We start from the raw sequence: 21,903 nt of genomic DNA, 5'->3' as shown, positions 1-21,903 counted from the left end.
GGACCATAAAAATCTATTGATTTATAGAGGTTTTAATTTCTCGATAAATTAATAATTATTAATTTATAAAGAGATTTTCCTAATTTGGTAAAAAAAATCAAAAATAAGATTTAATCGTTATAACTAATATTTTTATAAAATCAATTCCAAGAAAAATTACAATTATCATGTTTTGAAAATAACACTCAAAATTTTTTATATAGTAAAAATATTAAAAATAAATTCTAATAAAAATTAATGTGTATATATATACATATATTTAGATAATTTTATATAATTATTAATTTATATTATTGAAGGAACCATATATTTATAAAAGATTTTCAAAACAATTATTATTTTATTATATTATCGAATAGTATCTAAAATTACATTAGTTCCAACTTGGAATTAGAGAATATTATTAATTTATAGAGATTATTAATTTACCGAGTATTAATTTATAGAGGTTCTACTGTAGATGTTTTGTAAAATAGATAAATACAATGGTTAATTTCAGTGTCTATGATTAAACCGGTAAAAATATCGATCTTCTCATACCTAAACGGGCCTGAGTAAAAATTACTCATTGGGGTCACTGAATTTACTAAAATAGCCCAATTTCAAACCTCGTTCTTTCTTATGTCCCACATCGCAGATCTTACTAGTTAACCGAGTGTTTTATATATCTTTAGAGACGACAATGTGATTGTCACCTTCACTAAAAATTGGAACAATACAGAGAAGATTAGCATAGCCCATGTGCAAGGATGACACTCTTTACTCGAGAATTGGTCCAAATTTTTTTTATTGAAAATTTTTCAAGATCGGTTCTTCATATTTCCCGGTACAAATCTAAATCAACTGGGTACCGGGCCTGAGTAAATTATCTTATTGGGCTCACTCGAGTGTTTTAATCGAGTGTTTTATTCATCATCAGAGTCGACAATGTGATTGTCACCTTCACTAAAATTGGAACGATACAGAAAATATTAGCATGCCCCTGTGCAAGGATGACACGGTATATTCGAGAGTTGGTCCAAATTTTTTTTTGAAAATTTTCCGAGATCGGTTCTTCTTCACATTTTCCGGTACAAATCTACAATAACCGGAAACCGGTTTGGTTATATGTAATCTAATACTATTATACCGGTTTAGAGAATCGTTTACTCTCTCTCTCTTCCTTACAAGAGCCTCTCTAAACCCTTTCCCGTCACTCTCTAGAGAAGATCTCATCTCAGGAGCTTCAATGGCGGGCTTATTGTTATTGATTACTACTATTATTCAGTGAAGCTACTAAATTTCCTATTTTGGTTGATTTCTCAAGTTTGCCATGGCTGCTGTGCTGAAATCAATTCTCAAAAACCAAACTTTGTTTAAGACTCTCTTGAAGAAACCACAGTGCGTCTCGCCTTTGATTGTCTCCAGAACCTTAACTTCGGAAGCTCATAAGAAGCCACTCTCTGTTTTCTTCGAAGAGGCTGTTGGATTGAGACCCAGACCAGAAACTAGCGAAATCGAAGAAGAAGAACAAGGCAACGAATTGAAGAGGAAGCTTTTGGAATTGGAGAGGAAACTCATAGAACTGAAGAAATCTGAACCTGTGAGACAGAAGAAACAGAAGGTTGTGACATCGGAGCAAACTGAGAAAAGGCATGATAATCTTTACAAGTTGTTTAATGGTGACGAAGAAGAGAAGAAAGAGGTAAAGAAACGTAGTCGGGAACAAGAGGATGTGATTAGGGTTTATAAGGAGCTTCCTATAGAGATGGTGTCGTTTGTGAGGCTTCTGCATAACGAAGGGTATTTGAACAAGGCTAATTTTATCACTGGAGAAAAGTTGAATATGGGGAATCTTAATGAAGAGTATTCTAGAACTTTTGTTAAGTTTGCTGCTGAAAGATTTGGAAAGGATTACCAGGAAATAGCAAAGTAAGAATCTTTTTACTTGTATATTGGTTGATAATATATTGTGTTTTGTTCTGTTGGATTGTTACAACTACATCTTACGCTTCGTTTTGAGAAAATGTTCATGTCAGTATCCAGTTCTGCCAGTTCGTTTGCGACACCTTCTAGAGTTTGCATTGTTATATATGTAACATTTCTTGGGGAGTATAGGTTGGGGTTGGAAAATGAGGGGTTTCAATGCTAGTTCTTAAGGAAGGAGGAATCTTTTGTGATGAATTGAGTTCTTGTGGTTCGATCATAGGCTAGTTGTAGCATTGATTGAGATTTTCTGATGAAAGAATTGATTAATACATTTGTAGATATTTTCAATGGAATTATTTGTCGACTGTTGAGTTTTAGAATCTTGTGTATGGTCTTGATTGCCTTACCCTGCAGCATTTTATTTGCCCTTAGTTAAATTGTTGTTTGGATAACTGATGGATAATGATTAGGTTTCGTTTAGAGAAATGTTTGTTGAAATGTTCATCTTCATGGGTCTCTGATGACAAACTTGGGCATGTTTAGGTGAAAACGTCTCGGTACGCTTTTCATTTGTGCTGCTAGCTCTATTGGAAGGACTAGTGAGGAACCTTTGTGATGAATTGATGTCTTGTGTCTCGATCATAGGCTAGTTGTCCATTGGTAGAGAAATTATGATGTAAGAAGTGATTAATACATTCGTATATGCCTCAAATGTATGGTCTTGATTGCCTTAATCCCTGCAGCGTTTTATTCTCCCCTTACCTAGCTAGGTAATTTGAAATTGATTCTATCATCTTATTGTTTCTACTGCTTTCCATAACCTCAGATTTAACATGCAGGTGGTTATCAGGTAGTGACCTGAAGAAGATTGTGCTCTTTGGTTGCCCGAGTGTGGAAAAAAGGGCAGTATTCGCTGCTAAAACATTGCGCAACTTTTTTGATATCCATGAGAATAATGTAAGCTTATGCATACACACTCACTACACTGTCTTTATCTCATTTTGCAACTCCCCAACTGTATCTAACCAAGTCTTTTTTTGTTGCATAATAGGTGTGCAATAAATGCGTGTTAAAAGAGAAGTGCAAGTTTCCAAACCAGAGTGTATGGGATGGCAAAACAAAGCACTTGCACTTGTCTGTTGTGATGAAAGTCATCACACTATATCCATTAGACTTGACTCATCCAAAGCTACAAGTTCCTCAAGAGGTACAAGACTCAGTCGCAAGATTGCTGACAGAGATTCAGAACTTAAGCCGAACTATCTGTACTCCTCTCGCATGAGTTATAACCTTATCAAAGATTTGTTTGTAGTAGAACAAAAAAAGGACTATTGTTTAGAAGTCTTCACTCCCACTTTTACTTGCAAAAGTTAAGGGTACAGATCCGATAATACTTGGTTCTGTTTTCACGTATTATCAGAAACATGCTCCACTATGTTAGACTGTTAGTGAGCCAGAAGCTTCACTATAGTGTTGATGAACCTTCTGGCTGAGTCAGAAACTTTCTGGATAAGTATGGAAGGAATGGGTCTTTCACAGAAGAGACAAAGACTCGTCTGAAAAACAAGCCTATCATCAAGAGCCACAGGCATTGCTATCAAACGTGGCGGTAAGGTGGCGATTGATATGTGTGCGTCTTTTCAAAATCACTATCTTCGCTTTGAAGTTCACTCCCATACATTCGATTTTTTTCTTAAACTCTCCACGAAAAAAAGGATAAATTTTCAAACTTTTCTGTGGGTCTCAGCTTTTCTTATTGAACCCTAATTTTGATAACAGTCAGAGTGGATATCGTAAAATTTGTGGCTTTTCTCCTCTTTCTATCTTACTCTTTCATCGACTCAAGCTTTTACCTTTTTAACTCTTGGTGGAGTTGTACAGTTTAAACCTTTGATAAATTCTCGGAGACTCCGAGTTTGTCTCGCATGTGGATTTGAATACTGAAGAAACAATGGCTGTGGAAAGATCTTTGGAAGCTTGGGAAGAGGTTCAAAGACATGGACATGACCTAGCTGATAGACTTGCTCAGGGCTTTAACGGTTTGATTCATATCAACCCACCTTCGTTTCCATCGAAGCTATTCGATCTCGAGTTCTCAAGTCAGCATTTCGGGATTAAGGATCCTAAGTTCTTCACCGACCAACCTATCAATGGCGTTTCGGCGATTGTTGATATTGGGAACAAGATTGGTCAAGCTGGTGTTGATTTTGGCGCTGGATTAAATGTCATGGTTCATCAATTCTTCAGAAGGTTGCCTATACCGTTTTGGCACGATGGGACTGTTTCTACTGAGAGGGAGACTATTACGAGGAGCCATAGGGCGTATGTAGACACAAAAGAGAACTCAGAGTTTTCTAAGACTCATACTGCTTCCTCTGTTACTGTGTTGGAGGAGAAGGTTACAGACTTCGATTTAAGTACTATTGGATTACATAAGACACCAAAGGTAATTGTTGTACTTCTGCAATTTCAAGTTTTAGAAAACTTGTAGTACTATCTGTTAGTACTATCAAATTTCAAATCCAATAGTACTATCTGTTACTATTGGATTACATAAGACACCAAAGGTAATTGTTGTACTTCTGCAATTTCAAGTTTTTAATTTTTGTTGTTTACTGATCAAAGTGGCCTTAGCTTTGTATATAACTGTAGAGATATCTAGATTGGATTTCTTAGAGATTCGAGTATGAGCATATCCAAAGTTTTTGAATTTAGATGCTTGCTTATTGAGATATTGTGAATCAAGTTCAGTGGAGTTTATGTCAAGGGTGAAATTTGTTTACAGATTACAGTTTCTGCTCCTTGTAGGGAATGGTTGAGCTATCGTCAAGTTATGAAAGTAGAACAAGTGGTATGGAACATTCATTAGCAGCCAGGGGAGATCTTTGGAGAGTAGAAGCTTCTATTTCAAGCTCCCCTACGAGAGATGATAGCTCGTCTCTCTTTCTACTCCAACTCGGACCTTTGTTATTTCTGCGTGATTCAACTCTTCTCTTACCTGTTCATTTATCAAAGCAACACTTGCTCTGGTACGGATATGATAGAAAGGTATGCTTAATGCTTCAACCTTCTTTTCTTTTGTCTCAATGGAAGTATGATGGTGTTACTTGTGTTTTAGTCTTCGTATCTCAAGTTTTTGCTTATTGTTTCAAAACTCGGATGGTAATCTCTTTTCAGAAAGGTATGCATTCACTCTGTCCAGCTTTGTGGTCAAAGCATCGAAGATGGCTTATGATGTCCATGCTCTGCCTCAATCCTTTAGATTGCGTAAGTGTCGTTACTTTAAAATCTTTCTATGCGTGTGTATATGTGTGTTTGTTTGCCTTTTCATATTCTTGCATAGTGGAACTAATTTTCGAAGCTTTGTATTTATTTCCGTCTCATGGAACAGTCATTTGTAGACTTGCAATTTCCAAATGGACAATTAACATATGTATGTGGTGAGGGATTGACGACAAGTGTCTTTGTTCCTTTATGCGGTGGTCTTCTTCAAGCGCAAGGTCAATATCCAGGAGATATGAGATTTAGTTTCTCCTGCAAGGTTGGTTAATAAATGATCAAGTTATAGTCATTCACAGTTCCTTTATTCAAGAGCTTAAAAATCTGTTTCTCGACTTTGATGATTCAGAGTAAAAAGGGAACACGAATCACACCAATGGTAAATTGGCCTGACAAATCATTTGCATTGGGTGTTTCTCAAGCCTTGGTTTGGCGTAGGTCCGGTCTCATGTTGAAACCTGCAATTCAACTTAGGTAAATTAAAACCGGCCTTTCTCTTTTCCAATTAAAACGCTTCTTTTTTTCCTTTTGAACATCACAAACACGGTAAACAGCATGTGCTCTACATTTGGTGGAAGCAATCCCGGGGTGAGAACCGAAGTTATTCACTCGTTGAACGATAATATCAATATGATATGTGGCTTCGCATTCACAGCTCATCCTTCAACATTTGCATCTGTTTCCGTAAGCTAATATTTCTCTTTCATTCTTTTTCTCTTATCGAAACCTAGTTTGTTGTTCATTTTGGTTCTTCTCTAAAACCGCAGTTTGGTCGGTCAAAGTGGAATGGGAACATTGGACGAACCGGAATAGTTGTTAGAGCTGATACTTCTCTTCCAACCGTTGCTCGACCTTCTTTCTCCATTCAGATTAACAATGCTTTCGAGTTCTAAAAATATGTAAGGGCTAAGTTTTTGGTTGTGTAGTCTCGTCAAAAGACTATATTGTATATAGTAAATCACACTCATCAATCCCACAGAGAAATTTTACAGCGTAATAACAAAACCTGAAAAGAAATTTTCTTTTGTACAGTAAATCAAGCAAGAAAAAAAAGAAAATTATACAATTCATCACTCAATCTTCACATCGGTAAGATCATCTAACAGTCCCCTCGACGAAGATGATGACCTTCCTTCTTCTTGCTGTTGTAGGCTAACATCTTTGCTAGGCTCAGAGAAGGAAGAGTCAACCCAAGGACCCTCCATAGAAGAGGAGCTAATGTGTTGTTCACTGTTTCTTGTGTAGGTCGAGACTTGTGACTCGCTGTCTTGTGACAAAACCTCGAAGGCCTTAAACCTCATTGCAGCTGAACCACTTGGATCTGCTTCACGTTTCACCAGTGGTGGTTGGACTTTGATTTTTCCTTCCAGCATTTTTACAACAGATGACATTGGTGGTCTCAATGTCGGAGATGGGTTCGTGCAGAGTAAAGCTATGTTCAACATCCTCATCGCTTCTTTCTTCGAAAAGCTTGTACCGAGATCAGGATCCACAAGCTCTAGAAGACTCCCTTGTTCTTGCAAGACATATGCCCAATCAAGAAGGTAAATAAACTCTTCTCTTGGTCTGTAATTTGTATTGCTCTTTCCACTAACAATCTCTAAACAGACAACACCAAAGCTGTAAACATCTGCTTTGTCTGTTAAATAACCTCTCATTGCATACTCTGGAGCCATGTAACCTCTGCATCAATATAAAGTCGATTAACGTGTTAACCGCTCGCTATGAATTTTAGAAAAAGATAAGTGATGAAAACTCACATTGTTCCTGCAATCCTTGTGCTGATATGTGTGTTCTCTTCCTCGTCGAGCTTGGCTAGACCAAAATCAGAGATCTTAGCATTTAGAGACAGATCAAGAAGCACATTCGTCGCTTTTATGTCTCTATGAACAATCTTCAGCCTTGATTCCTCGTGTAGATATGACAATCCTTTCGCAATCCCTAAGCATATCTTGTTCCTTGTTGACCAATCCAAGTGAAGTTTCTGTTTCTCTGTGCCTGTAAAAATGACCCACAAGACACTTTAGCTTGAAGATCATGATCTTTCAATCTATATTTATCAGATGGATAAAGAAAACTAACCAAAGAGTGCGCGAGCGAGACTATTGTTCTCTAAGTACTCATACACAAGCAAAAGCTCTTTCCCTTCGATGCAACAACCATAAAGTTTCACAAGGTTTGGGTGTTGCAACGCAGAGATCATTCCGATCTCAGTCACAAATTCTCTGTTTCCTTGCTTAGATTTTGATGAAAGCTGCTTCACGGCGATGGTCATTCCATCAGCAAGAACACCCTAATAACCAAAACACATTATAACACCAAACTTAAAGAACTTGTGAAGATGTCAAACCAAAGCAATCATGCATCACCTTATAAACCGGTCCAAATCCTCCTTCACCAATCTTGTTTTCTGGATCAAAGTTATTAGTAGCACGTTTGATTTGTTTCAATGTGAACGATCCTGTCTGCAAATCAAGTCCCCGAAGCTCCTCTGATAAATCAAAAAAGTAAGATTTGAAAGAAACAATCAGAATCTTGAATACGACAAGATCATTTCTTGAACAATAGGTTCTTTCTTACCATTTTCATCCACTTCTTTTTTTCCACCTAAGTAACCTGTAAGCCAGAGGATTAGAACTACCAGCAACCCGAAAGCCGCACACGCTGCAATTACAATGCCTGCAACTGCTTCCTTGGACAATTCTTTTCCGGTGTCAACCTTGAAATCTACAATAGCAAACAATAAAGTAGAGAAAGAACATTCATTCATTCACTCACTCCAAAATTATTGTAAAAAGTTGAGAAAGATTTGGATAGGAAACTCACTTGGTGTAATCGTTATGGCAGATATGAGAGGCCCGTAAACACCTCGTGTTGGTATTACGTTTGTGCCTTTCCCTAACCACTTCAAGTGAATCTCCAACGTACTTCCATTCACCTGAACATCATCAATTTGCCTTAGGAACGGTTTACCAACTCCACCTGCTCTTTCAGCTATGTTAAAGTCCCTCTCCAACAACTTCCCCTGCGCAAGAGAATCCGAATTTCAAACTAACATACTGATTAAAGAAAGAAGTGAAACTTGGTTTTGAAAAAAATACTTTCTTCTTTGTTCTGCAAAACTCACTTGAACATAAATGTCGAATACTCGCCGCCCTAAGCTACGATAAGTCTGGTCATTTGAGAACATTATCTCTGCAAAATGGAGCTGCACTTTGTAACTTCCCCTTATCATGCAGAGTCCATAGTACTTGAGTGATTGTGAAGCGAGACGGGCTCTTGTGTAATACTCTGGAGTTGATTTATTGATCAAGTTAAATGTGTCAGTTGCTAAGTAAAGGGCCTTGTCATTGCCTAACCAAGCTCCAGAACTACTGTATCCCCATTTATCAGAGACAGAAGAGAATGTTGATGCTCCTCTCGTGTTTAAGTCTTCCACATACATGTCTTTACCAACCTTGAGTTGGTATCCTCCACAGTTGATGAACAAGGAAGAATCTGCAAGAAACTTATTCAGGGTTTTTTTGAATCATGAGGGTGTTAGATGTGAAAGTTGGAATTTTCCACTTACGTTCTGCTTCTCTAGGACATGGAAGATCCTTCCTCAAGCACCATTGAACACTACACAAGTAAATATTATTTCTCTGTAAGTTTCTTTGGTTAATTTATTAACTGAAAGGAGGGGAAAAAGAAGACTCACGAGTTATCGGTTGCTGACGGGTAGCTGGAGATCAAGTTCCTGAAAATGTAAACCAATAAAGCTGATTAGAAAAACATATAGACAAAGTTAAGTTGACAAATCAAGTATATGAAACAACAACAATGCTTACACATCAAGCTGATTACAGCTTAGAGTAGGTGGCTTAGTGAAATTGTTGTAAGATAAATCGCTGAAAACAGATCAAGAAATCGTTAAACCCAGTTGTATTCCGAATTTTCAACCTCGAGGTAGTTTGTTAGTTTGCTTACATGTTTTGTTTACTATCCAGAATGAACTGAGGAACTGGACCAGTCAATGAGTTATTATTCAGATACCTAAAGTGGCCAAGTAATTAATTAGCTATCAGTTTTTGAAGTAAGATTTGTATCATCTATATAATATTGATAATTTGAAACTTACATAAAGTTAAATGCCTCAAGATTCCGAAATGTGTCTGGAATTGCACCAGTTAGCATGTTTGAACTTAAATCTCTGCACACACACATGTTATACATGATTTGATGTGAGGTCGTGGATCACATTATTAGCCTTTAAGATGTAGAACTAGCAAGAGAATTTGACTTACAGTAACTTCAGCTTACTCAAGGAGGTACCAATGTATTCCGGAATAGAACCCTTTATCAAACAGTTTCTTAGTACCCTGATGAAGTTAATAAGCAACGAAGATATTTAAAATGTTGTTTGATGAAACAGAGTTTATAACTTGTGTTGAGTCAAACTATAATAACACTTACAATCGGTCCATATTCGTCATCTTTTGCAGGTCTGGGAAAGAAGAGGCCGGTCCACGCAAATCGGTTATCCTCCTGAGTAAAATGAGAGCTCTATTAAGCTCAAAAGTTTTGATGACAAGCATGCAAAAAGAAAAGGGTATTGTTAAAACTCTTTGCTTACTTACAATCCAGTCAAGTTCTTCAAGTTTGATATTGAAGCTGGAATTGGACCTTCCATTGATGTGCCTTCGAGGTCTCTGCAGATTTAACAATTCAGTCTTACTACAAATTTCACAAGAAGATTAAAAATGATGGTTACTCACAGCCTAGTGATCTGAGTCCAGTTTCCAACAAAATCAGGTATCTTCCCAGATAGAGAGTTTCCATCAATCCGACTGCAAGAAACATATGAAAATTTTAGAACCATTCCAAAGAATCAACATTTTTGAAAATCTAACTGTGTGTGTCTCTCTACTTACAAATCAGTCAAATTCTTGAGATTGCTTAAGGACTCAGGGATCGGACCCGTGATGTTGTTTGAAGAGAGTAGCCTGTAATTATAAACAGACCAATCACTAAGTCAAACTACAACAGCAATATATAATAAAGAAAAAAAACAAAATGTATAATAAAGGATGATCTTACAATCTTTTCAAGCTTCTTAAGTTCCCTAAGTTTGAAGGAAGTGATCCTGTGAATAAATTAGTTTCGAAATTCCTGCAATTTTTTTTTTGGCCTTATTAGAGTCTCTTCAATTCAAAGTTTGAAGAATACAAGATTTAGATAGGAATATTACACTACAGTAAGTGTAGTAATCTCTCCGAGTTGAGGAGGAAATGGTCCAGAGAGACGGTTTCCGGTTACAGACCTGTTTTAGTTGCAGAAAACAAAAAACGCAAGAATCAGTACAACTTTTATCGTATCATCACAAGGAAAAAAAGATATAGGCATCGGAGAGAGAATGGTTACAAGATTTCAAGTGGAATTCGAGACAATGTCGTAGGTATTGTCCCACTGAGAAAGTTCAGCATAAGATCTCTGTAAGTAAAAAACCACAAATTAACAAAGATTACTTAATCCCCAAGCCTCAGACGTTTTTGCTATGATCCATTGACAGTAAAATCAAGAAACAAAGATCCCGGTTCGTACATTTCTGTAAGGTGCGTGAGGTTCCCGAACTCTCGTGGGACAATTCCTCGCAAATTAAAACCTTGAAGCTGTCTGTTGATGAAAATGAAAAAGAAACAAGTTATATTTTCAGAACCCTAATTTTGTTTCTTGTTATGAAAGTTACTATAATGGGCAAATTACATACATGTTTGTGACACGACAGACTGAACTGGAGTTGAGGGTACAGTCGCAGGTGATGTTACTGGTTGCTTTGGGCGACGAGCCGGAAACAAAGTTCCATTTCCCGTCCGTACAAGAAGTCCTCTCGATGTTCACTGTTTGGTTTTGAAGCTTTCTAAAGATCGTTCGCAATGTTTGAACTGCTCAAAAATGGTCAAAACTTTTGACGGTCCAGATTTGAAGTTCAGAAATAAGAGATAAATACTGTAGTTTAAAAAATATCTCAATCTCCAGATTCTCAACGTCTCTATCAATAACGCAACTTGCATATAAAGTACAAATATTTATTTATTTATTATTTTAATAATACACATGTTGGAGAAAAGTTTTTTTTTTTTTTTTTTTTTTTTTGACGTTACATATAACATCTACCTACAATAGAATATATATAATTAATAACTATATGGATCTTCTATCCATGATTCATGACGACCAATACCATTCAATAAATTCATTAACGACCAATATCATCAAGAGCAAAAGTATAACTTTTCCTATTAAAGACCGACAATAATATAATTTTTTTTCTATTAAAGGATTTACAATAACAATATAGTTTAGTTGATTTTTTTTTAAATGCGCACCAAATTACAGAGTTTAGTCGGTAACTTGGAAAAGATAACTTTCTATCAATTGAGTTTTTCCCACTAAAAGCAAGCATCCAATTACTTTTTTTCATTAAAAAAAAAAAAGTTGAATCGGATAATTTGAGAAAAGGGGGATAACTTTATATTGGAATTGAAGAGATCTAATCGAAATGTAAATACTAAAAAAGAGTGAAGATAAGGCACCTTCATCTTCTGGCAAAAGTTGAGCATTTGATCCGTAAAAATCAAAGTAGATGATGAAGATGAGAAGAAGGGCATACACAACTTTCTCGGCCGAGAAAAAGAAACCCATCCTCTCGTTTTTTTTTTCTTCGGAAAAACCAAACTCAATTCTCAAAGAGAGAGAGAAGAAGAAGAAGCAGAAAGAAGTGTATAAGCTTAGTGTTCACTTAAATAATAATATATATACATATTAATAACATAATCTCATAATATATAGTATTTTTTTAATATCTAGCCACCGGGGATGAATACTTTATGTGGGGTTCATTGACTTCTTTCTAGTCTTCGTTAATGTATTTTAAATCATTAAAATTAAGGTGTCGTAAATTCTGTGATTTTTCCTGGTTAATATTTGATTTTGTAAATTTTTTTGGCAAACACAACTAATATTTCCTCTGTTTTACAATATATAATGTTTTAGTTAAAAACACACTATTTTAATGGAACAATTATCATGGAAAGTGATCTAGGCCTTGAGGTGAGAGTGTTATAGATGGTGGACGGTTACAAGGTTGGCCTTCGCACTTTCATTAGTAAAACCAAATTGATGGGTCGAAGTGGTGGATTGACTTTCACACTCTCTCTTTCGTGGATACAAACAGATGATGATGGATGGGGATTATCTTTTGAATTAGAGAGATAATTTGCTTTCAAATTTTTTATTTATATAAATTAGATTTTTTCTTTTTTATGTTTGTTAAAGCAGTTTAAAAAAAAAACTAATTGCAAAACTGTGTCTTAAAAGCAATTATACTTTCCTTACAATTTTATTTTACATTACGCATTTGAACTTTATTTTAATTTTTTAGAAAATTTTCAGTTGGTTGTTATAAAATTTGATTGATATGTATATCAGTATAAGTTGGTTAATACTGTTGTTGTGTGGAAAATCGGTATTTTCATACCCCAGCTAAGGGGGTATGTTGAATTCATACACTAGCTATAACACTGAGTAAATCCATACACAATGTTTAGTAAAATTCAAATTGGCTGCACCAACTTGACAAACTGTGTAAAAACATGCACAAGCCGTAACGATGTTATCTCACCGCTAACGGCTGCTTACGTGGAAGCCACGTCATAAACGACGTCATATTGAGATACGAAAGAGAAAGCTTCTTTTGTCCAAAACGACGTCGTTTCAATTGTCTTCTTAAACCATCAACTTCTTCTTCTTTCCCGACTCGAGTTGTATGTTTCTCAATCCCGACTCTTGTTTCTTCTCTTCTTTTCACCAATAAATCAAAATCAATTGGTCAATTGATTCAATTAGCAACGATTGTCGATCGTGGAGAGTGTATAAAGTGCTGTTAACCATATTGTCATCGGAAAATGAGGTAATTTTAATTCAATTTTTATGGTTTTTATAATTTAGGAATTTTCTTAATTGAGATACTTAGGAGTGTTTATTTAGAAAACCCGATGGATTTTGAGTGTAATTGTGTAGTTTAGATGAGATTGATGTGTGTTCTTAAGTTTGGAACTAGTTTAGCTCTTACAAAAATATCTTGAACACCAAGTGTTCGATAATATGTGTAAACGAAATGAATAACCCTCTAATTCTTGTAAGTTTTTTGTTTCAGCTCTGATGAGGATGTCATATTCCAATGCCACAATGGTGGAGAGTTTGGAGTTGTTGATGGGGAAAAAATTTCTTATTTTGGAAGATCGGTTCTAACCCTTGAAAGCAAACCAGAAAATGTTGTGACTAATCTGATGGCGGCATTGGACGATCCTCCTGAGTCGTATGTTAACTGTGATTGGTACTTGGCATCAACAAATGTCAAGATTTATTCTGAGTCGATCTCAGCAGTTAATGGCATTGGTTTTTGGATAAGATCTCAAGAGCCAAGGATTCAACCACCACCACGAGAAGTTACAAAAGGTCCCAAGAAGACAGAAAAAAAGAAAGAAGGGCTTGAATGAGTCTCCAAAAAAGAAGTCAAAAGGAAAAAGAGAACAAGAACAGCCGGAGAAGAGAATCAAAGTTTCAAAAGCTGGACGAGATAGTCGTTGTGGCCGGTGTAGTACCGTCGGTCATAGTACTAGAAATTGTCCAGCTCTCGGAGTTGTTGGTAGAAGGTGGAAGAAGAAGAAAACTGGTGAAGAACCAAGCCAAGGACAAAGCCAAGGACAAAGCCAAGGACAAAGCCAAGGACAAAGCCAAGGACAAAGCCAAGAACCAAGTCAAAGACAAAGCCAAGGACTTAGTCAAGCACAAAGCCAAGGACCAAGGCAGCAATCTCAGAATGATTAATGGTGAGTCTTTTTATTGATCAAACTTCTGCTTATTAATAGCTTCATTATCATTACTCAGGTTTTCACATGTTATTTTTGTTTATTTTTGTAGTGTATGAATGGAATGAAGGAACTGAATAGAAGGAAGTGATGGATGGAAGTTTTTTGTTTTAGTCGGATGAGATTGAAAGTTTTTGTGGTAATCTCATGGTAGTTTATGGTTGCAGTAGTTCGGTGAATTTCAAGTTTTTGTTGTACTCAAAATCATGGCTTCTATTTTTAATCTAATCAAAACTTATTGAAGTTTTATGTTAATCTTAACATAGTTAATAACAAAAACACTTAACAACTCCATGATTACATGCTTAATCAATCCAACACATTACACAAATATTACATAGTAGACAAAAGCCACAACTAAACCACCACAAACAATCATGTTCTTGAAGCTTCTTAGCTCTTGAATCTCTTTCTCACAAGAACTCACCACACCTTTGAGCTCTACAATATCTTTTTTACATCTTTCTGCGATTTCTTTGACAGCTTCGACCTCATCTAATCCCTTTGCTAAGCTTCCCACTTCTCTTTCTATTTTGTCAACTACACTTTCAACCGCTTCCATCTCCTCAACTATGCTTATGTCGGTCCACTTAAACAAATGATTCGGATTCTAATACAAAAATACACATTATGAGAAGGTTATGAGAACAATTTTCATATGACCAACTATATTGATTACCTCGTCGGATCCATTAGGAAAACAATGAAAGAGTCTTCCAGGATTTTTCATTGTGTTTGAAGTTCTCATTACAGAGAATCGACCACATCTACATTTTCGTGGGATTCCTCTTCCAATGACATTGACTCTGTGACTCACTCCTTCACCAAATAACGGATTCACCAATTCACAATCAAATAATATTTCTATCAAAATACACAAAGACAAGGAAACTAAACACATTATGTTCTCAATTACTCACCTGAAGAAGCTGATGATGAAGACATCTTAATCGATTTCGCCCAAAAATCCTAAATGTTTTAAAAATCCCCAAATTAATTGAACAAAATTTCTCTCGACTCGTGAAAGAAGAAAAAAGGAAGAAGACAATTGAAACAACGTCGTTTTGGACAAAAGAAGCTTTCTCTTCCGTATCTCAATACGACGTCGTTTATGACGTGGCTTCCACGTAAGCAGCCGTTAGCGGTGAGATAACACCGTTACGGCTTGTGCATGTTTTTACACAGTTTGTCAAGTTGGTGCAGCCAATTTGAATTTTACTAAACATTGTGTATGGATTTACTCAGTGTTATAGTTGGTGTATGAATTCAACATACCCCTTAGCTGGGGTATGAAAATACCGATTTTCCGTTGTTGTGTCTGTAAATTAATTAATAGAATCTTAATGATTTACAATTCATTACTCAATCTTCACATCGGTAAGATCATCTAAAAGATTTTTCGACGAAGATGATGAACGTCCTTCCTCTTGCTGTTGTTGGCTAATATCTTTGCTAGGCTCATAGAAGGAAGAATCGACCCACGGACCGTTCATCGAAGAGGAGCTTATGTGTTGTTGTTCTCTGTTTCTCGCAAATGTTGAGGCTTGTGAATCGTTGTCTTCTGACAAAAGCTCAAAGGCCTTAAACCTCATTGCAGCTGAACCACTTGGATCTACTTCACGTTTCACCAATGGTGGTTGGACTTTGATTTTTCCTTCTAGCATTTTTACAACAGATGACATTGGTGGTCTCAATGTCGGAGATGGGTTTGTGCAGAGTAAAGCTATGTTCAACATACTCATCGCTTCTTTCTTCGAAAAGCTTGTACCGAGATCTGGATCCACGAGTTCCAGCAGGCTCCCTTGTTCTTGCAAGACATATGCCCAATCAAGAAGGTAAACGAACTCTTCTTTTGGTCTGTAATTTGTGTTGCTCTTTCCACTCACAATCTCTAAGCAGACAACACCAAAGCTGTAAACATCTGCCTTGTCTGTTAAGTAACCTCTCATTGCATACTCTGGAGCCATGTAACCTCTGCATATCAATGAAATATAAATTTTTGTAAGTGTTAAGCGCTCGCTATGAATTTTAGAAAAGATAAGTAATGAACACTCACATTGTTCCTGCAATCCTTGTGCTGATATGTGTATTCTCTTCCTCGTCGAGCTTGGCTAGACCAAAATCAGAGATCTTAGGATTCAGAGACAGATCAAGGAGCACATTTGTCGCTTTTATGTCTCGATGAACAATCTTCAGCCTTGATTCCTCGTGTAGATAATTCAATCCTTTCGCAATCCCTAAGCATATCTTGTTCCTTGTTGGCCACTCCAAGTGAAGTCTCTGTTTTTCTGTGCCTGTTAAGATACTTTAGCTCAAAGATCAAGAACCTAAAACTATTTTTCTCAGATGGATAAAGAAAACTAACCAAAGAGTGCGCGAGCGAGACTATTGTTCTCTAAGTACTCATACACAAGCAAAAGCTCTTTCCCTTCGATGCAACAACCATAGAGTTTCACAAGATTTGGGTGTTGCAACGCAGAGATCATTCCTATCTCAGTCACAAATTCTCTGTTTCCTTGCTTAGATTTTGATGAAAGCTGCTTCACCGCTATGGTCATTCCATCAGCAAGAACACCCTAATAACCAAAACACATTAGTACATATAATCCAAATCACAGTGAAGATGTAAAACTAGCAGTCATGATCACCTTATAAACCGGTCCAAATCCTCCTTCACCAATCTTGTTTTCTGGATCAAAGTTATTAGTAGCACGTTTAATTTGTTTCAGTGTGAACGATCCTGTCTGCAAATCAAGTCCCCTAAGCTCTTTTGATAAAACAAAAAAGTAAGATTTGAAAGACATAATCAGATCTTGAAAATGAGAAAGAGCATTTCTTGAAAGATAGGAAAATTGTTTTCTTTCTTACCATTTTCATCGACTTCTTTTTTCCCACCTAAGTAACCTGTAAGCCAGAGGATTAGAAGTACCAGAAACCCGAAAACCGCACACGCTGCAATTACAATGCCTGCAACTGCTCCATTGGACAATTCTTTTCCGGTACCAACCTTGAAATCTACAAGAATAGGCGATAGAATAGAGAGAACATTCACTCACTTACTCGCTCTAACATTATTTTAAACAGTTGAGAAAGAACATTCATTCACTCCAAGACTGGAAAGAAAACTCACTAGGTGTAATTGTTATGGCGGAAATGAGAGGCCCGTAAACAGATCTTGTCGGTATCTGGTTTGTGCCTTTTCCTGTCCACTTCAAATGAATCTCCAGCGTACTTCCATTCACTTGAACTTCAGTAATGTTTCGTGTGAACGGTTTACCAACTCCACCTGCTTTCTCTGCTATGTTAAAGTCCCTCTCCAACAAATTCCCCTGCACAAGAGAATCCCATTTTGAACTCTGATCCAAGAAACTGAAACTTTGTTTCGAAAAAAAGTTTTCTTCTTTGTTCTGGAAAACACACTTGGACATAAATGTCGAATACTCGCCGCCCTAAGCTACTAAAAGTCTGGTCATTTGAGAACATAATCTCTGCAAAATGGAGCTGCACTTTGTAACTTCCTTTTCTCATGCATAGTCCATAGTACTTGAGTGACTGTGGAGAGAGACGGGCTGTTTTGTAATACTCTGCAGTTGATCCATTGATCAAGTTAAATTTGTCTGTTGCTAAGTAAGGGGCCTTGTCATTGCGTAACCAAACTCCAGAACTGCTGTATCCCCATCTTCCAGAGTCAGAAGAGAATGTTGATTGTCCTCTACTGTTCAAGTCAACCGTATACGTGTCTTTTCCAATCTTGAGGCTGCTTCCTCCACAATTAATGAACAGGGAAGAATCTGCGAAAACCCGAGAACAAAAATGTAAAAATGGTATAGGGTTTCTTTCTATATAAGTTTGAATCTTTAAAATGTACACTCACATTCTGCATCTCTTGGACAGGGAAGATCCTCTCTCAAGCACCACCATTGAGCACTACACAAGTAGAGTTGTTTTTTTTTTTTTTTTTTTTTTTTTTTTTTTTTTTTATGTAACTATCTTTGGTTTTTGAGTTCTATGAACTGAAAAGAGTGAGAAAAAAGGAGACTCACGAGTTATCGGTTACTGACGGGTAGCTGGAGATCAAGTTCCTGAATGTGTTTAACCAATAAAGCTGATTAGAAAAACATATAGACAAAGTTAAGTTGAAAAATCAAGGATATGAATTAACAACAGTGCTTACACATCAAGCTGATTACAGCTTACAGTAGGTGGCTTAGTGAAATTGTTGTCAGATAAATCGCTGAAAACAGATCAAGAAATCATTAAACGCAGATGTATTCCGAATTTAAAACCTCGAGGTAGTTAGTTAGTTTGCTTACATGTTTTGTTTATTATCAAGAATGAACTGAGGAACTGGACCAGTCAATGTGTTATTATTCAGATACCTAAAGCAGCAAAGTAATTAACATTCAGTTTTTGAAAGTAAGATTTTATATCATCATTATATGTTGATAATTTGAAACTTACATATAGTTCAATTTCTCAAGATTCCGAAATGTGTCTGGAATTACACCGGTTAGCATGTTTGAGCTTAAATCTCTGCATACACACATACTTTAAGGTGAGATCTTGGATCAAATTATTAGCCTTTAAGCTGTAGAACTAGCAAGAGAATTTGACTTACAGTAACTTCAGCTCACTCAAGGAGGTACCAATGTACTCTGGAATAGGTCCCCTTATCAAACAATTTCTTAGTACCCTGATGAAGTTAGTAGAATGTTAAGTATTGTTTGATGAAACATGTGTATGTATATAACTTTAGTCAAAGTTAAACTTACAATCGTTCCATATTCGTTATATTTTGCAGGTCTGGAAATGAAGAGGCCGTTCCACGCAAATCTGTTATCCACCTGATAAAAATGAAAGCTTTATTAAGCTCAAAAGCTTTGAAGAGCATGCAAAAAAGGGTATTGTTCGAACGTAGACTGAATTTAGTAAACGTTTTTTAAAGGGTATTGTTAAAGTCTTGGCTTACTTACAATTCAGTCAAGTTCTTCAAGTTTGATATTGAAGATGGAATTGGGCCTTCCAATGATGTGCCTTGAAGGTGTCTGCAGATTGAACAGTTTAGTCACTGCAAAGTTTACAGTGTTCTTTAGAAGAAGTAATCAGAGAAATGATGGTTACTCACAGCTTATCGAGCAGAGTCCAGTTTCCGATGAAATCAGGTATCTTCCCGGATAGAGGGTTTCCATCAATCCGACTGCAAGAAACATATGAAGCTTTTAGACTCGTTCCAAAAGAATCAACATTTTTGAAATCTCACTGTATTTTTCTATACTTACAAATCAGTCAAGTTCTTGAGATTGCTCAAGGACTCAGGGATTGGACCTGTGAAGTTGTTTGCAGAGAGAAGCCTGTAATTATAAATTGACCAATCACTAAGTATAACTGAAATAATTGACAATGGAAGAAAAAAAACAAAGTATGTAACAAAGGATGTTACAATCTTTTCAAGCTTCTTAAGTTCCCTAGGTTTGAAGGAAGTGTTCCTGTTAAACTATTAGTTTCCAACATCCTGCAATATGCATCTTACATATTAGAATCTAGTAAATTCTGGTTTAAAGAAAACAAGATTAGATGTGAAACATTACAATTCAGTAAGCGCAGTAATCTCTCCGAGTTGAGGAGGAAATGGTCCAGAGAGACGGTTTCCGGATACAGATCTATTAGTAAACAAAAACGCAAGAATCAGTACAACTTTATTATCATCACAAGAAGAAGTAAAAATATGTATTGCAGAGAATGGTTACAATATTTCAAGCGGAATTTTAGACAATGTAGCAGGTATCGTTCCATTGAGAAAGTTCCGAGTAAGGTCTCTGCATGAAAAAACGAAAGGAAAAAAACACAAAACAAAGATTGCTTGAGTTCCAAGTCTTGGACATTTTGCGAACAATCAAGAAACAATGAGAAAAAAAAATGTGCTTACATCTCTCGAAGACTCGTGAGGTTTCCGAACTCATGCGGGATAATTCCGGGCAAGCTTAAACTTTTAAGCTGTCTGTTGATGACAATCAAGAAGAGAGAAAGTTTTTGTTTAAGAACCCTAACTCTGTTTCTTGCTTGGAAAGTTTAAGGAGATGAGAAGTAGTCATATATATATATATACACTTACATGTTTGTGACATGACAAACTGAGCTGGCATTGAAAGTACAGTCGCAGGTGATGTTACTGGTCGGTGGGTTTTCCAATGAGCTGCCAACAAAGTTCCATTTTCCGTCGGAACAAGAAGTCCTCTCGATGTTCACTGTTTGGTTTTGAAGCTTTCTAAAGATCGTTCTCAATGTTTGAACTGCTCAAAAATGGTCAAAATGAGGAAGTCCAACTGAATAAAGAATGAGAGATTAAACACTAGTATAAAATATCTCAATCTGAACGTCTCTGTAATTGACTCAACATGCACATATTGAAAGAGATTTATTTGTTTACTTAACACATCTTTGAGAATAATTATATATTGTCCAGATGGGACAAATTATCATAGATTAGAAAAAAAAAAAAAAAAAGAATTGATACAATAAATCAAGCTTTTGCATCGTGCAACTATGACGACCCACCAATCAATTATCGAGATAGTAGGTCCACGAAATTCAATAAATCCAATATTTTCTAGCTTTTTATTTGTCAAATGTGACTTGAAATTTTTTTAAGTTTATACCAAAAGCTAATAAATGAATAATCTTTTAAAAAATTCACGATCTCTTGTGGAATTCTTGAATTCACAATCTAGTTAGGGTTTTTCTTTTTTTTTTTTGTCTCAAGAACAAGAATTGAAACTAAAGTCGAATTGGCGACTATAAAATTGAATTTGAAAAGAATTTATATGACAATGTGTGTGTGGATTACACAAAAGATTGAGACGCACCTTCATCTTCTGGCAAAAGTGGTTGAGCATTTGATGATCCAAAATTTTCTAATAAGCAAATGAAGATGAGAAGAAGAGCATACACAACAACTTTCTCTGTCGAGAAGATGAAACCCATCTTCTCGAGTATTTTTTCTGAGGAAAACACCAAACAGACAAGACACGAGAGGGAGTTGAGAGAAACAGTTGTGTAAAAAGCTTTTAGTGTTCATATATATATAAATAAATATCTAATTTTCTCCCAAAACAAAAAAAAAAATCTCATATGTCAGAAATATATTAAAAAAGTGAGAAAAAACAAATCGGTATAAATGTATTTGTGATACTGGCCGTCGGAAATGAACAATTTGTGTGGGGTTCACTGACTGCTTTCTAAGGGGGTGGTATTGGACGGGAGAATGTGAAAGAATTTATTAGACATTTGAATTCCAGTGTTATTGGACTAAACATTTTATCAAGTCTTTTAAATTCATCTGTTATTGGATTAAGTACTTTTAAGTAGTCTTTTAAATTACTTTAGAATCTAGTGTTATTCAAGTCGTTAACTTTTCATTGCTATTAAATTCTGGTGTTATTGGATGTTATGTATTTTATAATAGCAACTTGATTTAACTAGAATGTTAAAGAATTGTTAGTGCAAATTATGAAGAAAAAAGTCTGACCTTTTAACGTAGGATTTGGATAATACTTTACACGTAAAATAAAAAATGGCCAGAAAACAGACTTCTTCAAGAGTAAAGAGAGAAGCGTAGACTCCTTGGTAGCATTAACCGGCCGCTTTGAATTTCTTCACAGTAATACCATTATTGCCATTGACATTCCCATCACCCATCTGTCTCTTTGCAACCTTTGCTCTCATGTATCAGCCATCTTTGCGACCTTTGCTCCTGTATCAGCCACCACAGCAGTGTCGTTCTCGCTCTTATTTGAGACACCTTTCA

The 21,903-nt window shown here is 36.1% G+C and overlaps 4 protein-coding genes and 2 non-coding genes across 13 annotated transcripts; 4 read left to right on the top strand and 2 right to left on the bottom strand.

The window, feature by feature from the left end:
* The first annotated feature begins 684 nt into the window (after positions 1-684).
* LOC147928924 (U6 spliceosomal RNA) lies at positions 685-785 on the top strand. Its single transcript, XR_015581142.1, has one exon. It is a non-coding gene; the product is annotated as a U6 spliceosomal RNA (small nuclear RNA).
* A 144-nt stretch (positions 786-929) lies between these two features.
* Positions 930-1,028, top strand: LOC147928923 (U6 spliceosomal RNA). The gene has a single exon (XR_015581153.1). It is a non-coding gene; the product is annotated as a U6 spliceosomal RNA (small nuclear RNA).
* On the top strand, positions 977-3,324 carry LOC104742867 (uncharacterized). The gene is made up of 3 exons (XM_010463938.3): positions 977-1,911; positions 2,748-2,865; positions 2,960-3,324. The coding sequence occupies exons 1-3, from the start codon at positions 1,313-1,315 to the stop codon at positions 3,188-3,190; spliced, it is 948 nt and encodes a 315-aa protein (XP_010462240.1). The 5' UTR covers positions 977-1,312; the 3' UTR covers positions 3,191-3,324.
* Positions 3,325-3,352: 28 nt separating this feature from the next.
* LOC104742865 (uncharacterized) lies at positions 3,353-6,902 on the top strand. 7 transcript variants are annotated; one of them, XR_015579895.1, is made up of 9 exons: positions 3,353-4,354; positions 4,717-4,956; positions 5,086-5,175; positions 5,300-5,449; positions 5,537-5,661; positions 5,742-5,871; positions 5,955-6,086; positions 6,220-6,276; positions 6,433-6,902. XR_015579895.1 is itself a non-coding variant. In XM_010463936.3 (8 exons), exons 1-7 carry the CDS (start codon positions 3,860-3,862, stop codon positions 6,078-6,080), a joined length of 1,356 nt encoding a protein of 451 aa, XP_010462238.2. In that variant the 5' UTR covers positions 3,450-3,859; the 3' UTR covers positions 6,081-6,086; positions 6,433-6,902. The 7 variants fall into 7 exon arrangements, 5 of the variants coding, with proteins under 5 accessions (XP_010462238.2, XP_019091369.2, XP_087340245.1 ...); XR_015579897.1 differs by having other exon boundaries at positions 3,579-4,475; XM_010463936.3 differs by lacking the exon at positions 6,220-6,276 and having other exon boundaries at positions 3,450-4,354.
* Positions 6,099-12,001, bottom strand: LOC104742866 (putative LRR receptor-like serine/threonine-protein kinase At1g53440). The gene is made up of 23 exons (XM_010463937.2): positions 11,763-12,001; positions 10,937-11,111; positions 10,771-10,842; positions 10,591-10,659; positions 10,418-10,489; positions 10,267-10,338; positions 10,101-10,172; positions 9,945-10,016; positions 9,807-9,878; positions 9,643-9,714; positions 9,474-9,548; positions 9,308-9,379; positions 9,157-9,222; positions 9,018-9,077; positions 8,888-8,926; positions 8,759-8,808; positions 8,315-8,685; positions 8,014-8,212; positions 7,768-7,914; positions 7,557-7,678; positions 7,270-7,480; positions 6,948-7,185; positions 6,099-6,870 (listed from the first exon to the last, which is right to left on the bottom strand). The coding sequence occupies exons 1-23, from the start codon at positions 11,869-11,871 to the stop codon at positions 6,258-6,260; spliced, it is 3,120 nt and encodes a 1,039-aa protein (XP_010462239.2). The 5' UTR covers positions 11,872-12,001; the 3' UTR covers positions 6,099-6,257.
* Positions 12,002-15,401: 3,400 nt separating this feature from the next.
* On the bottom strand, positions 15,402-21,381 carry LOC104742864 (putative LRR receptor-like serine/threonine-protein kinase At1g53430). 2 transcript variants are annotated; one of them, XR_015579889.1, is made up of 23 exons: positions 20,963-21,344; positions 20,212-20,389; positions 20,026-20,097; positions 19,847-19,915; positions 19,688-19,759; positions 19,540-19,611; positions 19,379-19,450; positions 19,225-19,296; positions 19,073-19,144; positions 18,872-18,943; positions 18,718-18,792; positions 18,561-18,632; positions 18,413-18,478; positions 18,274-18,333; positions 18,143-18,181; positions 17,974-18,026; positions 17,520-17,890; positions 17,230-17,428; positions 16,968-17,114; positions 16,748-16,859; positions 16,465-16,675; positions 16,156-16,393; positions 15,402-16,073 (listed from the first exon to the last, which is right to left on the bottom strand). XR_015579889.1 is itself a non-coding variant. In XM_010463933.3 (23 exons), exons 1-23 carry the CDS (start codon positions 21,078-21,080, stop codon positions 15,458-15,460), a joined length of 3,135 nt encoding a protein of 1,044 aa, XP_010462235.2. In that variant the 5' UTR covers positions 21,081-21,381; the 3' UTR covers positions 15,402-15,457. The 2 variants fall into 2 exon arrangements, 1 of the variants encoding a protein (XP_010462235.2); XM_010463933.3 differs by having other exon boundaries at positions 16,748-16,866; positions 20,963-21,381.
* Between the last annotated feature and the right edge of the window lie 522 nt (positions 21,382-21,903).

Source organism: Camelina sativa, chromosome 14 (assembly GCF_030686135.1).
Source record: "Camelina sativa cultivar CO46 ecotype springtype chromosome 14, ASM3068613v1".
NCBI lineage: Eukaryota > Viridiplantae > Streptophyta > Magnoliopsida > Brassicales > Brassicaceae > Camelina > Camelina sativa.
This window is presented reverse-complemented; position numbering and strand designations above follow the sequence as displayed.